Source organism: Trichomycterus rosablanca, chromosome 15 (assembly GCF_030014385.1).
Source record: "Trichomycterus rosablanca isolate fTriRos1 chromosome 15, fTriRos1.hap1, whole genome shotgun sequence".
NCBI lineage: Eukaryota > Metazoa > Chordata > Actinopteri > Siluriformes > Trichomycteridae > Trichomycterus > Trichomycterus rosablanca.
This window is the reverse complement of record NC_086002.1, coordinates 33,347,421-33,363,788: the sequence shown is the minus strand read 5'-3', so window position 1 is coordinate 33,363,788 and position 16,368 is coordinate 33,347,421. Positions and strand designations below refer to the sequence as shown.

At 42.3% G+C, this 16,368-nt stretch overlaps 1 protein-coding gene across 1 annotated transcript; it reads left to right on the top strand.

The window, feature by feature from the left end:
- The first annotated feature begins 710 nt into the window (after positions 1–710).
- On the top strand, positions 711–15,379 carry LOC134329434 (A-kinase anchor protein 8-like). Its single transcript, XM_063010697.1, has 14 exons — positions 711–771; positions 1,720–1,755; positions 2,965–3,473; positions 3,568–3,702; positions 5,861–5,894; positions 5,991–6,065; positions 6,149–6,186; positions 6,274–6,304; positions 6,406–6,514; positions 10,193–10,334; positions 10,422–10,527; positions 13,318–13,448; positions 14,358–14,453; positions 14,596–15,379. The coding sequence occupies exons 1-14, from the start codon at positions 747–749 to the stop codon at positions 14,905–14,907; spliced, it is 1,779 nt and encodes a 592-aa protein (XP_062866767.1). The 5' UTR covers positions 711–746; the 3' UTR covers positions 14,908–15,379.
- The last annotated feature ends 989 nt before the right edge of the window (positions 15,380–16,368 follow it).

The window sequence follows — 16,368 nt, the reverse complement described above, 5'->3', positions numbered from 1 at the left end:
GGGGCGGATGGAAAACCGGTCTGTCCGCCCTAAAACCGGACGTTGTTGTGCGCTTAATGCTAAATTACTCTCACAGTCGTGATGCTACAAGGGTAACCAAGTTTAGCACGGGTACTCAGGTACAGTACGATTACAAGTTGCCAATGTCGGGCCCCTGAGCGAGGCTCTTAATCCTCAATCGATCAAACTCCATTCAGTCATAATTGTCTTAATTGTAGGCGGTTGTAGCGTAGCGGTTAAGGCACAGGACGAGTAATCATTAGGCTGCTGCCAGGTCGCCACTGTTGGGCCCCTGAGCAAGGCTCTTAACCCTCAATAGCTCAGACTGTTTACTGTTAAAAGTACAAAGTCGCTTTGGACAAAGACGTCTGCTAGATGTGGGTACCTCAGGGTACCATTTTGGAAAGAGTATTGTTGGTCCCTGGTTCAGAAGGGTGACCAAACAGACACATAGGTACCGAACAGTACGGGCCACTTAGCAATAAAAACACACACTGTGCCTCGGGGTACCATTTTATGGGGCCATTTTTGGCCCCTGGTTCAGAAGAATGACCAGATCTGGCCACTTATCAATCAAAACAAGCACTACATGTGGGGTCAGAGATTTAAAAACGTCCCGAAAGTGGACACGAGTAACTTTGTCGTGTTGTGATGAAGTATAGCAGTTAGGGGGCGCTGTGGAGAACCCGGATGTAAGCGGTGCAGTAGAAGAAGAAGCTAGCTGGCGCATTAGCTGCATTGTAAGAATGGCTGGTTGGGGACGCGGTTCAGGTGATTATTGATTTATAACACGGATGTTCTCCTTTTTTGATACTGGAGTTGCTTGATAAATGTAGATTAATACACAATTAATGCGTAAACGCGTGATTGTGTTGATTAGATTTGTCGGAAATATCTAAATACGCTCGAACGCGCACCGGTAGCATGTTAGCATTGTTAGCTTTCTGGCTAACGTTGCTAATGTTGCTAAAGATTGTCCTTAACACGCGTTGTTTTTAATGAATTTATCATCATTATTAAAGCGAAATTAAATAAATACTGAAAAAAGAGCATCGAATTCGGTGCATGTTCGGTTTAAAGAGCGTTTAAACAGACGCGACTTCTCAGCTCGGCTAATCCGAAACGAACGCAGTTCTCTATTCAATTCAAAAGGAAACCCGAGGGTGAAATGATTTAATGAAATCTTAATAATTAATAAATAAATGCTGTGTTCGCTCCAATCCTTATCACAGTGCATAAATAGAGAGTTTAAATGTTTATATACATTTAAAAAAATGTATACGCACGTTAAAATGTTTTTCATTGTTTATATATTAGATTTTATTCGCATTATATGTATATATATACACATACAGTATATATACCCCAGCCTGTTTGGAAGCACCCTTGTATGGCACTCCAGAGGCAGACAGGGTTAAGGGCCTTGCTCAAGGGCCCAACAGTGGCTGAATGAATGGGATTCGAACTCTCTACCCACTGGGCGATCATGGTCCAAGAGCGACTGACCTGGAATCGGAATAAGAACCTAGACCGTGACCCCCAGGCTTGAGCGGCTTGCTCGACCGTGGACGGTGACGCCCCGTGGGTGGATTTGAGCCCTAAGCCCGACCCACTAGGCTCCTCCGCCCTCCCCGGGGTCGGTGGGTCGGTGGGTCCTGGTGTAAACGCAGCGACGTGTTCTGTTCTAACGGAGCTTCTTTTTGTCGTCTCCACATCCAGGATACCCCGGCTGGAGAGGAGGAGCCGCCGGCAGAGGTGAGATACTTTACACCCTCACGGTCGCCGGGCGGGGTCTCGCCCCCTCAGGGACACGCCCGATCTCCAGGTTCTTATTGGTCACGGAGGCGCAGTACCGGCGAACGTGGGCGGCGGCCGGGCGCGGCGTAAACGTCACCCTTAGCGACTCCTGACGGCGTCCAGACTTTTTATCCAAAGCGAGTGTTAAGGGCCTTGCTCAAGGGCCCAACAGTGGCAACCCGGCAGTGGTAGTGGACCTTTCGATTACTAGTCCAGTACCTTATAACCACTGGGCTACACACAGGGCTACTGCCATATGATTCATGTCCTGATTCATTCAAATGATTCCTTTAACGATTCATGTTCAAATTTGATTCAAATGATTCTTTTAAAGAGTCGTGTCAGTGTAATGATTCGTGTCCTCATTCATTCGCATGATTTTTTTTTAAAATGATCCATGTCCTGATTTATTCAAATGACTCTTAACGATTCATGTCATTTTAATGATTCTTGTCCTGATTCATTCAAATGGTTCTTTTAAAGATTCAAGTCATTGTAACGATTCACGTCCTGCTTCATTTGAACGATTCTTTTAAGGATTCAGATCATTGGAGCAATTCATGTCCAGATTCATTTGAATGATTCCTTTAACGATTCGTGTCCTGACTTATTCAAATGATTCTTTTAATGATTCATGTTCAAATTTAATTCAAATGATTCTTTTAAAGATTCAAGTCATTGTAACGATTCACGTCCTGGTTCATTTGAACGATTCTTTTAAGGATTCGAATCATTGTAACGATTCACGTCCTGCTTCATTTGAACGATTCTTTTAAGGATTCAGATCATTGGAGCAATTCATGTCCTGATTCATTTGAATGATTCCTTTAACGATTCGTGTCCTGACTTATTCAAATGATTCTTTTAATGATTCATGTCATTGTAACGATTCGTGTTCTTGTTCATTCGGATAGTTTTTTAAATGATTCATATTGTGATTCATTCATAATGATTCACGTCCTGGTTCATTCAAATGATTCTTTGAATGAGTCATGTCCTGATTCATTCAAATGATTCTTTTAACGATTCATGACATTGTAGTGATTTATGTCCTGATTCATGTGATTCTCTTTATGATTTACGTCCTAATTTGTTTAAATGGTTTTTTTAATGAGTCATGTCCTGAGTCATTAAACTGACTCCTTAAATGATTCATGTACCGTACAGGGGGCTTCGAACAGTCCTCCGTCAGGCAGATGAGCCGGCAGTTCGGGAGGCGGCGGTCCGACGGGACCTTCCCCCCGCCGCCCAAGAGGAACGACATGAATCAGATGGGCATGCACCCGGAGGTGGAGGAGGGCATGCCGGGGCGGGGCGGCAGGTTCGAGCAGTTCGACGACTTCGGGGGCCCCGGCTGGGGACCCGGCGGCAACCTGCCGTCCCTCCTGGACCCGCTGGTGTTCCCCCAGAGGGGCGGTTTCCACCCGGACTACCGGCCCTACAGGCACCACTGGGCCCAGTTCGACCCCGTGCCCACGGACTACCCCGGGCGGCGGTTCGGCGGCTCCTCGGAGATGAGGCGCAGGAGGCGGGACAGGAAGTTCAAGAAGCAGAGGAGGAGGTCGGCGGGAAAAGCCATGAGGGAAGAGGAGGCGAAAGAGGAGGAGGACGAAGACGAGGAGGAGGAGGAGGACGACGAGGAGCAGAACTCCGAGAGCGACGACGAGTCCACCGAGGTACGTCGGGGGGGGGGGGGGGGGTCGGGGCGTGGCGGGGGGGGTTGTGGTTTAAGGTGACTGACGGAACCCTGGGTTGCTTCTTCACCCGCAGGTTAAAGCTGAGCATGATGGGAAGAAGAGGAAACAAACCCAGAGGTCCGGGGACGAGCCGGAGCTGAAGATGGGGAAGACAGAGTCCACCGGAGACCCGATGGAGGACTCGGACGGAGACGAGTCTGCAGACGCCGTGAGTTTAACATTTCTCTCATTTTCATTCAGTCACTCTGATTCCCTGACTCTGACTCTCTGATTCCCTGACTCTGACTCTCTGATTCCCTGACTCTGACTCTCTGATTCCCTGACTCTCTGATTCCCGGACTCTGACTCTCTGATTCCCTGACTCTGACTCTCTGATTCCCTGACTGACTCTCTGAATCCCTGACTCTGACTCTCTGATTCCCGGACTCTGACTCTCTGAATCCCTGACTCTCTGATTCCCTGACTCTGATTCTCTGACTCTCTGATTCCCTGACTCTGACTCTCTGATTCCCTGGCTCTGACTCTCGGATTCCCTGACTGACTCTCTGATTCCCTGGCTCTGACTCTCTGAATCCCTGACTCTCTGAATCCCTGACTCTGACTCTCTGAATCCCTGACTCTGATTCCCTGACTCTGACTCTCTGATTCCCTGACTCTGACTCTCTGATTCCCTGACTCTGACTCTCTGATTCCCTGACTCTGACTCTCTGATTCCCTGGCTCTGACTCTCTGATTCCCTGACTCTGACTCTCTGATTCCCTGACTCTGACTCTCTGACTCTGATTCCCTGGCTCTGACTCTCGGATTTCCTGACTGACTCTCGGATTCCCTGGCTCTGACTCTCCGAATCCCTGACTCTCTGAATCCCTGACTCTGACTCTCTGAATCTCTGACTCTCTGATTCCCTGACTCTGACTCTCTGATTCCCTGACTCTCTGAATCCCTGACTCTGATTCTCTGACTGATTTCTGACTCAGAATTTCTAATTCTTTGACTCTGACTCTCTGAATCCCTGACTCTGATTCTCTGAATCCCTGACTCTGACTCTCCGAATCCCTGACTCTCTGAATCCCTGACTCTGACTCTCTGAATCTCTGACTCTCTGATTCCCTGACTCTCTGAATCTCTGACTCTCTGAATCCCTGACTCTGATTCTCTGACTGATTTCTGACTCAGAATTTCTAATTCTTTGACTCTGACTCTCTGAATCCCTGACTCTGATTCTCTGAATCCCTGACTCTGATTCTCTGAATCGCTGACTCTGATTCTCTGAATCGCTGACTCTGACTCTCTGAATCCCTGACTCTGATTCTCTGAATCCCTGACTCTGATTCTCTGAATCGCTGACTCTGATTCTCTGAATCGCTGACTCTGATTCTCTGAATCGCTGACTCTGATTCTCTGACTGATTTCTGACTCAGAATTTCTAATTCTTTGACTCTGACTCTCTGAATCCCTGACTCTGACTCTCTGAATCCCTGACTCTGATTCTCTGAATCCCTGACTCTGATTCTCTGAATCGCTGACTCTGATTCTCTGACTGATTCCTGACTCATAATTTCTAATTCTTTGACTCTGACTCTCTGATTCCCTGGTTCTTCCCTGGTCTTATTTTCTGACTGACTCTTTGAATCCCTAATTCTACATTTCTAATTCACTGACTTTGATGCCCTGACTTGCTGATTTTGTGTTTTGCTGACTCTCTGAATCCCTGACTCTGATTCTCTAACTGATTCCTGACTCAGAATTTCTAATTCTTTGACTCTGACTCTCTGAATCCCTCACTCTCTGAATCCCTGACTCTGATTCTGACTGATTCCTGACTCAAAATTTCTGATTCTTTGACTCTGACTCTCTGCTTCCCTGACTCTAAATGTTTTATTCATTGACTCTGATGCCCTGACTCTGTTTTGCTGACCCTCTGAATCCCTGACTCTGATTCTCTGACTGATTCCTGACTCAGAATTTCTAATTCTTTGACTCTGACTCTCTGAATCCCTGACCCTACATTTCTAATTCACTGACTTTGATGCCCTGACTTGCTGATTTTGTGTTTTGCTGACTCTCTGAATCCCTGACTCTGATGCCCTGACTCAGTGACTGTTTCCTGTTTCCGACTCTCTGGATCCCTGACTCAGAATTTCTAATCCTTTGACTCTGACTCTCTGATTCCCTCCGACTCTGAATCCCTGACTCTGTGACTGTTTCCTGACTCTGATTTTAAATACCTGACTCTACATTTCTATTTCACTGACTTGAATGCCCTGACTCGGAGCGCGTTTCTCCTCGTCTCTTATGGATTGTCGGTTCAGTAGCCAATCAGAAGGTGTCTGAGTTCCTCTCACCGTGTTTCTCCTCCTCCTCAGGCCTCTAATCCAGCGGCTGAAGGTGACGGTGACGGTGAGTATCTTCATCCTGCTCTGGTTCTCCTCCTCCTGTGTGTGGAGGAACCGTAATTATTAACCCTCCTCCTCCTCCTCCTCCTCCTCTGTACAGTTCTATCTATCGAGGAGGAGCTGGCTCAGCTGAAGAAGAAGCTGAACAAGGACGCTGCGCCGCCTGCAGACGGAGGTACCGCCCCCCGCTGGCCTGCAGCCCTCACTGCACGCTGGACGCCTCGTTTCTCTAACCCTCGCTGTGTTTGTGTTTTGTAGATGCGGAGAACCACGCCGAGGAGAACGACGAAGCCTCGGTAGGTTTCATTATTTATTTATTTATTGCTAGCTCTAAACGCGCCGGGATTGTTAGCTAACCGCCGTCTCTACGTTCTGTCCCTCAGACCTCCAAACCCGACGATAAAGGGAAGAAGGGTGAGTCTACGTTCCGGTCTACCTTTATCCTTCTCTCCTCAGGAGAGTGCGTGTGCTAGTGTGGGAATAGGACATGTCTAAATCTGAACGCCTCTGTGTAGATGGTAAGAAGACTAAGCAGAAGGGTAACGCCGCCGCCGGCGCTGATAAGAAGCAGAAGAAGAAGGGAGGATTCTTCGAGAACTCTGGGATCAAGGTCTCCGCCCACAGGTCTGATTCAGACTCATTCAAATGATTCCTTTAATGATTCAGAGTCTCCTTCATTCAAATGATTCCTTTAATGATTCATAGTCTCCTTCATTCAAATGATTCCTTTAATGATTCATAGTCTCCTTCATTCAAATGATTCCTTTAATGATTCATAGTCTCCTTCATTCAAATGATTCCTTTAATGATTCAGAGTCTCCTTCATTCAAATGATTCCTTTAATGATTCAGAGTCTCCTTCATTCAAATGATTCCTTTAATGATTCATAGTCTCCTTCATTCAAATGATTCCTTTAATGATTCATAGTCTCCTTCATTCAAATGATTCCTTTAATGATTCAGAGTCTCCTTCATTCAAATGATTCCTTTAATGATTCATAGTCTCCTTCATTCAAATGATTCCTTTAATGATTCATAGTCTCCTTCATTCAAATGATTCCTTTAATGATTCATAGTCTCCTTCATTCAAATGATTCCTTTAATGATTCAGAGTCTCCTTCATTCAAATGATTCCTTTAATGATTCAGAGTCTCCTTCATTCAAATGATTCCTTTAATGATTCAGAGTCTCCTTCATTCAAATGATTCCTTTAATGATTCATAGTCTCCTTCATTCAAATGATTCCTTTAATGATTCATAGTCTCCTTCATTCAAATGATTCCTTTAATGATTCATAGTCTCCTTCATTCAAATGATTCCTTTAATGATTCAGTCTCCTTCATTCAAATGATTCTTTTAATGATTCAGAGTCTCCTTCGTTCAAATGATTCCTTTAATGATTCATAGTCTCCTTCATTCAAATGATTCCTTTAATGATTCAGAGTCTCCTTCATTCAAATGATTCCTTTAATGATTCATAGTCTCCTTCATTCAAATGATTCCTTTAATGATTCATAGTCTCCTTCATTCAAATGATTCCTTTAATGATTCATAGTCTCCTTCATTCAAATGATTCCTTTAATGATTCATAGTCTCCTTCATTCAAATGATTCCTTTAATGATTCAGAGTCTCCTTCATTCAAATGATTCCTTTAATGATTCATAGTCTCCTTCATTCAAATGATTCCTTTAATGATTCATAGTCTCCTTCATTCAAATGATTCCTTTAATGATTCAGAGTCTCCTTCATTCAAATGATTCCTTTAATGATTCAGAGTCTCCTTCATTCAAATGATTCCTTTAATGATTCAGAGTCTCCTTCATTCAAATGATTCCTTTAATGATTCAGAGTCTCCTTCATTCAAATGATTCCTTTAATGATTCAGAGTCTCCTTCATTCAAATGATTCCTTTAATGATTCATAGTCTCCTTCATTCAAATGATTCCTTTAATGATTCATAGTCTCCTTCATTCAAATGATTCCTTTAATGATTCATAGTCTCCTTCATTCAAATGATTCCTTTAATGATTCAGAGTCTCCTTCATTCAAATGATTCCTTTAATGATTCAGAGTCTCCTTCATTCAAATGATTCCTTTAATGATTCAGAGTCTCCTTCATTCAAATGATTCCTTTAATGATTCAGAGTCTCCTTCATTCAAATGATTCCTTTAATGATTCAGAGTCTCCTTCATTCAAATGATTCCTTTAATGATTCATAGTCTCCTTCATTCAAATGATTCCTTTAATGATTCAGAGTCTCCTTCATTCAAATGATTCCTTTAATGATTCAGAGTCTCCTTCATTCAAATGATTCCTTTAATGATTCAGAGTCTCCTTCATTCAAATGATTCCTTTAATGATTCAGAGTCTCCTTCATTCAAATGATTCCTTTAATGATTCAGAGTCTCCTTCATTCAAATGATTCCTTTAATGATTCATAGTCTCCTTCATTCAAATGATTCCTTTAATGATCCATAGTCTCCTTCATTCAAATGATTCCTTTAATGATTCATAGTCTCCTTCATTCAAATGATTCCTTTAATGATTCATAGTCTCCTTCATTCAAATGATTCCTTTAATGATTCATAGTCTCCTTCATTCAAATGATTCCTTTAATGATTCAGAGTCTCCTTCATTCAAATGATTCCTTTAATGATTCAGAGTCTCCTTCATTCAAATGATTCCTTTAATGATTCATAGTCTCCTTCATTCAAATGATTCCTTTAATGATTCATAGTCTCCTTCATTCAAATGATTCCTTTAATGATTCAGAGTCTCCTTCATTCAAATGATTCCTTTAATGATTCAGAGTCTCCTTCATTCAAATGATTCCTTTAATGATTCAGAGTCTCCTTCATTCAAATGATTCCTTTAATGATTCATAGTCTCCTTCATTCAAATGATTCCTTTAATGATTCAGAGTCTCCTTCATTCAAATGATTCCTTTAATGATTCATAGTCTCCTTCATTCAAATGATTCCTTTAATGATTCATGTCCTGATTCATTTAAATTGGCTGTATTAAAGCGACTCTTGGTTCTGATTGGCTGGATTGAAGCAACTCTTGTTTATGATTGGCTCTGGGTTCTGATTGGCTGTATTAGTGACTCTGGGTTCTGATTGGCTGTATTAGTGACTCTGGGTTCTGATTGGCTGTATTAGTGACTCTGGGTTCTGATTGGCTGTATTAGGGCTGTCGCGGTGACAGAATTTCCCCTTGCGATATTCAGCCTGTCTTAATATCGCGGTATGCGATAATATCGCCATTTTTATTTTGTTTTTGAAAATGACTTAATTGATCTGGATTTTAGAGCTATATAAACAAGCTTTATTGTTAGGCTATGATTCGGTATATTATTGCTTTATAATGACAAAGATGAGACGGCTTTAAGACCAATGAAATGTGTGTTTATTGTTAAATCTAGCCTAGGCCAGATATACAGTGTGAAACGAAAAAAAAGTGTTTAGGCTAAATATTTTAAATGCACATCTAATCAAAATATGGTAAAAAAATAGAATAAAGAATAAAGTCTGTAAGAGTTTAAACCTGCGTTATCATGCGCGCGATGCGATATTCTAACTTTTCCACCTCGTTCAAGCGTGAAAACTTTTTTTTGCGATATTTGGGTCGTTTTTCGAATTTTTAGCTTTTCCATCCAGGTGTTTTAATGCACAGTTTTCAAAATTCGCAAAAAGTTGGTGGATGGAAAACCGTCTAGTGTTTCCATCTTAAAACACAAAGCCTGACACTCAGCAGCAACGCATGTGAACAGTTTGCAGGAAAATGGCTCTGTGTTCTGATTGGCTCTGTGTTCTGATTGGCTGCATTAGTGACTCTGTGTTCTGATTGGCTCTGGGTTCTGATTGGCTGTATTAGTGACTCTGGGTTCTGATTGGCTGTATTAGTGACTCTGGGTTCTGATTGGCTCTGGGTTCTGATTGGCTGTATTAGTGACTCTGGGTTCTGATTGGCTCTGTGTTCTGATTGGCTGTATTAGTGACTCTGTTCTGATTGGCTGTATTAGAGCGACTCTGTGTTCTGATTGGCTGTATTAGTGACTGTTCTGATTGGCTGCATTAGTGACTCTGGGTTCTGATTGGCTCTGTGTTCTGATTGGATGTATTAGTGACTCTGGGTTCTGATTGGCTGTATTAGTGACTCTGGGTTCTGATTGGCTGTATTAGTGACTGTGTTCTGATTGGCTGCATTAGTGACTCTGGGTTCTGATTGGCTCTGTGTTCTGATTGGATGTATTAGTGACTCTGTGTTCTGATTGGCCGTCTCCTCCCTGTGGTTTCCAGGATAACCTACACCTGCTCCATGTGTAAGTTCCGCACGTTCTACAAGGACGAGATGGACGCTCACCTGGAGAGCAAGTTCCACAAGGACCACCTGAGTTCTGTCTCTCAGTACTTCGACGAGCACACCATGGAGTTCCTGCAGGTACGGCGCGCCCCCCACGGCACCCGGGAACAGCGTTCCTGACCCCGACACGCCCACTGATCTCTCTAACTCTGTGTGTGTGTGTAGGAACACCTGAATAAGAAACGCAGGAAGGTGGAGGACACGGTGGGTCAGTTACCGGATCACAGCGCCGCCATCTGTCAGATCTATAAGGTCCAGGACCTGACTCGAGGTGAGTCCATCCGTCCTCCGTACGTTACATCCAGATCTACAGGTGTTATTATGGGCGGGGCTTATAGCTGATGAGGGATTCAAACCCCAGAACCTGAGGGGGGAACGATCAGTATAACCCGGTCTGCGTATCCACGGTAACCTGAGCCGCGGCGCCGCTGCAGATTACCAGTTCATGTCCTGATTCATTCAAATGATTCTTTTAACGGTTCATGCCCTGATTCATTCAAATGATTCTTTTAACGATTCATGTCCTGATTCATTCAAATGATTCTTTTAACGATTCAAGTCATTGTAATTCATCATGTTCTGGTTCATTTAATTGATTCCATTAATGATTCATGTCCTGGTTCATTCAAATGATTCATGCCCTGATTCATTCAAATGATTCTTTTAACGATTCATGTCCTGATTCATTCAAATGATTCTTTTAACGAATCAAGTCATTGTAATTCATCATGTTGTGGTTCATTTAATTGATTCCATTAATGATTCATGTCCTGGTTCATTCAGATGATTCATGTCCTGATTCATTCAAATGATTCTTTTAACGATTCATGTCCTGATTCATTCAAATGATTCTTTTAACGATTTAAGTCATTGTAATTCATCATGTTCTGGTTCATTTAATTGATTCCATTAATGATTCACAGCCTGGTTCATTCAAGTGATTCTTTTAATGATTCATGTCCTGATTCATTCAAATGATTCTTTTAACGATTCATGTCCTGATTCATTCAAATGATTCTTTTAACGATTCAAGTCATTGTAATTCATCATGTTGTGGTTCATTTAATTGATTCCATTAATGATTCATGTCCTGGTTCATTCAGATGATTCATGTCCTGATTCATTCAAATGATTCTTTTAACGATTCATGCCCTGATTCATTCAAATGATTCATGTCCTGATTCATTCAAATGATTCTTTTAACGATTTAAGTCATTGTAATTCATCATGTTCTGGTTCATTTAATTGATTCCATTAATGATTCACAGCCTGGTTCATTCAAGTGATTCTTTTAATGATTCATGTCCTGATTCATTCAAATGATTCTTTTAATGATTCATGTCCTGATTCATTCAAATGATTCTTTTAACGATTTAAGTCATTGTAATTGATCATGTTCTGGTTCATTTAATTGATTCCATTAATGATTCACAGCCTGGTTCATTCAAGTGATTCTTTTAATGATTCATGTCCTGATTCATTCAAATGATTCTTTTAACGATTCAAGTCATTGTAATTCATCATGTTCTGGTTCATTTAATTGATTCCATTAATGATTCATGTCCTGGTTCATTCAAATGATTCATGTCCTGATTCATTCAAATGATTCTTTTAACAATTTATGTTCTGATTCATTCAAATGATTCTTTTAACGATTCATGTCCTGATTCATTCAAATGATTCTTTTAACGATTCATGTCCTGATTCATTCAAATGATTCTTTTAACGATTCATGTCCTGATTCATTCAAATGATTCTTTTAACGATTTAAGTCATTGTAATTGATCATGTTCTGGTTCATTTAATTGATTCCATTAATGATTCACAGCCTGGTTCATTCAAGTGATTCTTTTAATGATTCATGTCCTGATTCATTCAAATGATTCTTTTAACGATTCATGTCCTGATTCATTCAAATGATTCTTTTAACGATTCAAGTCATTGTAATTCATCATGTTCTGGTTCATTTAATTGATTCCATTAATGATTCATGTCCTGGTTCATTCAAATGATTCATGCCCTGATTCATTCAAATGATTCTTTTAACGATTCATGTCCTGATTCATTCAAATGATTCTTTTAACGATTTAAGTCATTGTAATTCATCATGTTCTGGTTCATTTAATTGATTCCATTAATGATTCATGTCCTGGTTCATTCAAATGATTCATGCCCTGATTCATTCAAATGATTCTTTTAACGATTCATGTCCTGATTCATTCAAATGATTCTTTTAACGATTCATGCCCTGATTCATTCAAATGATTCATGTCCTGATTCATTCAAATGATTCTTTTAACGATTTAAGTCATTGTAATTCATCATGTTCTGGTTCATTTAATTGATTCCATTAATGATTCACAGCCTGGTTCATTCAAGTGATTCTTTTAATGATTCATGTCCTGATTCATTCAAATGATTCTTTTAACGATTTAAGTCATTGTAATTGATCATGTTCTGGTTCATTTAATTGATTCCATTAATGATTCACAGCCTGGTTCATTCAAGTGATTCTTTTAATGATTCATGTCCTGATTCATTCAAATGATTCTTTTAACGATTCAAGTCATTGTAATTCATCATGTTCTGGTTCATTTAATTGATTCCATTAATGATTCATGTCCTGGTTCATTCAAATGATTCATGTCCTGATTCATTCAAATGATTCTTTTAACAATTTATGTTCTGATTCATTCAAATGATTCTTTTAATGCTTTTAATGATTCATGCCCTGATTCATTCAAATGATTCTTATAATGATTTTTATTATTTTATTTAATTATAGCCTGTTTCATTTAAATGATTCTTTTAACGACTCATGTCATTATAATGATTCATGTCCTGATTCATTCAAATGATTCTTTTAATGATTCATGTCCTGATTCATTTAAATGATTTTTGTTGTTGGTTAAAGCGAGTCTTGGTTCTGATTGGCTGGATTAAAAACGCACAAATCAGGCCAACCTGGCGCTGAAACTGGTTGTCCACATATTTATGATGGTGTAGTGTGTGTGTGTGTGTGTTTGCTAAAGTGTGTGTGTGTGTGTGTGTGTGTGTGCAGCTGTAGCTATGGATCACTTCATAAGGAAGGCTGAAGCGGCTCACTGTGAAGCCTGTGACGTTTACATCCCCATGCAGTCCAAAGCTATTCAACAACACATCCAGACCCCCAACCACAACTACAACCGCCGGGTACACGCGCACACACACACACACACTTACATTGCATCGCATCAGGGACTTCAAATGACCTCCTATACAGCTGGAGCTGCCACAACACCTGCAAATCAAGCGTATTCTGTAGCATTTGGATACGCTTTCGCCAGTCCACCTTAAAAGCGGCCATAAAGGCACTCTTCCTTTAATAATTGTGTTTAAGGTGGAACTGCCACAACGAAATCAAATCAGCATTTAGATACATCGAGGGCCAGTGATAGCTCAGTGGTTAAGGTACTGGACTAGTAATCAGAAGGTTGCCGGTTCAAGCCCCGCCACCACCAAGTTGCCACTGTTGGGTCCCTGAGCGAGGCCCTTAACCCTCAATTGCTCATCGTGTTCAGCTCATTGGATAAAAGCGTCTGCTAAATGCTGTAAATGTAAATGTTATCAGTCCATCTTAAAAGCAACCATACAGACACTCTTACCTTAATGATTGTATTAAAGGTGGCGCCAGATTGGCCTTTCCTTTGTATTTGGATACATACCAGTCCACCTTAAGAGTTATTACGCCACTCCTACCTTAATAATTGTGTTAAAGGCGGAACTGCCAAAACGTAATCAAATCAGCCGCTTGATTAGTCCACCTTAAGAGCGATAGTGGTACCTAGATACTAAAGGTAGTATCTGTTATGTTATCCTTGGATGTGAGCTCTGTCTTTACCGTTCCACCTTAAGAGGGTTCTTTATGGCAATGTTTACATACCCCCCCCCCCCTTACATCATAGCCCAGTCCCACACTATTCCATATACATGCACAGTGAACAGCTGTATCTGCTTCCAACCCGGATACGGAAACATACTGATGGTACGACCTGACCGGGCGTGGCCTCTGCCCCCTGCTGGCTCAACCTGACCCCGCCTGTTTTTTTAATTTCCTCTCAGTTTACGATGGAGGAGTCTAAGAAGGAGGGACTGTTCATGATGCGCAGCATCCTCAACCACAAATACATCCGGCAGGAGCTGCAGCACTACCTGCAGGTGAGTAGCGGTGACGTCTCCGCCGCCCGGTGCTTAAGTATGAGCTGTGAAGCGCGGCGGAGGGCGTTTAATTCCGGCCCGGCTGCGTTTTGCTTCGTTTTGGCGAACGGTCACATGACCTCCGACTCTCTTCCGATCCCAGGCTAAAAACCCCCCCGACGAGGCGAAGGACGAGGCCGAAGGGAAGAGCGAGGAGGCGGGGCCGTCGGAGGAGGCGGGGCCGTCGGAGGAGGCGGCGGCGGTAGGGAACGGCGAGGGGAAGGAGGAGGCGGAGCCGATGAACGAAGACGCCGAGGCGCCGGAGAGCGAGGAGAAGCCCGAGGAACACGGGGAGCCGGAGGGAACCCTGGAGGGAACCCTGGAGGGGGAGGAGGGGGAGCCGGAGGGAACCCTGGAGGGGGAGGAGGGGGTGGAGCCGGGGGACGAGGAGCTGCTGCAGGACGACGACCTTTAGGCTCCGCGGACGGTTTTATACAGTCGTGTGTTCGGAAATGTTTCTAGCCCTCGTGACCCGGGGCGCAGGGGGTCCCCAGTTTTAGCTTCTCTTACAGCGGATCCACCCCGCCGGTTTCGCCGTTCGTACCCTCGTACTACGTAGTGAGCGTATGTAGATCTTTCGTTTCCCCCCCCCCCCCCGGGGGTCCCCTCGCTTCTATTCGGCTTCTTACGTGTCTTCTATAAAAAATAAAAGAATAAAAATAAAAGTACCAGTGTTCACGTAGTCCGTCGGTCTGGAGCTTCTTCTTACTGTAGCTGAGAACTAACCAGAGACGGAGATCCTCCTCCTCCTCCTCCTCCTTCTTCTTCTTCTTCTTATTATTATTTTGTTTGTTTTTGGCCTGATCATTCCTCCAATAGAGTCGCCTCATTTTATCTGTTCCACCTGTTCTCGTTCTGATCTGAAATAAAACCAGTACAACCACAAACTGTCGACGGCTGCCTTCTGTCCTGTGTAGTGCGGTGGTTCTCAACCAGGGGGCCACAGTGAGCCTGTGTGTGTGTGTGTATTAAGGGTGGCGCCATCAAAACGTAAACAAATCAGCCTTTTTTGCAGTATTTTGATACATCTTCGCCAGTCCACCTTAAGAACGGTTATTACTGCACTCTTACTCCGTAAATTGTGTTAAAGGTGGAACTGCCTAAATGTAATAAAATCAGCCGTATTCTATTGTGTTTGGATACGTCTTAGCCAGTCGACCTTAAGAACCTTTGGATACATCTTCACTAGTCCACCTTAAAAGTGGTCATAAAGGCACGCTTACATCAATAATTGTGTTAAAGGTGGAACTGCCTAGACGTAATCAAATCAGCTGTATTCTATTGTATTAGAATACATCTTAGCCAGTCCACCTTAAGAACAGTTATTAAGGCACTTTTACTTTGATTGTATTAAAGGTGGAACTGCCGGAACGTAATCAAATCATTAAAGCATTTAAATATATCTTTACAGGTCCACCTTAAAAGTGGTCATAAAGGCACTCTTACATCAATAATTGTGTTAAAGGTGGAACTGCCTAAACGTCATCAAATCGTCGTATTCTATTGTATTGGGATACACCTTAGCCAGTCCACCTTAAGAGCAGTTATTAAGGCACTTTTACTTTGATTACATTTAGGCAGTTCCACCTTTAATACAATCAAATCAGCCGTATTCTGTTGTATTTGGATACGTCTTAGCCAGTCCACCTTAAAAGCGGTCACAAAGGCACTCCTAACTTAACTGTGTTAAAGGTGGAACTGCCTAAATGTAATCAAATCAGCCGTTTGTAGCATCTGGATACGCTTTCGCCAGTCCACCTTAAGTCTATAGGGCATCAAAACATAACCAGATCAGACTTTTGCAGCATTTTAGTACATCTTTGCCAGTCCACCTTAAGAACAGTTAAGGCACTTTTACCTTGATTGTATTAAAGGT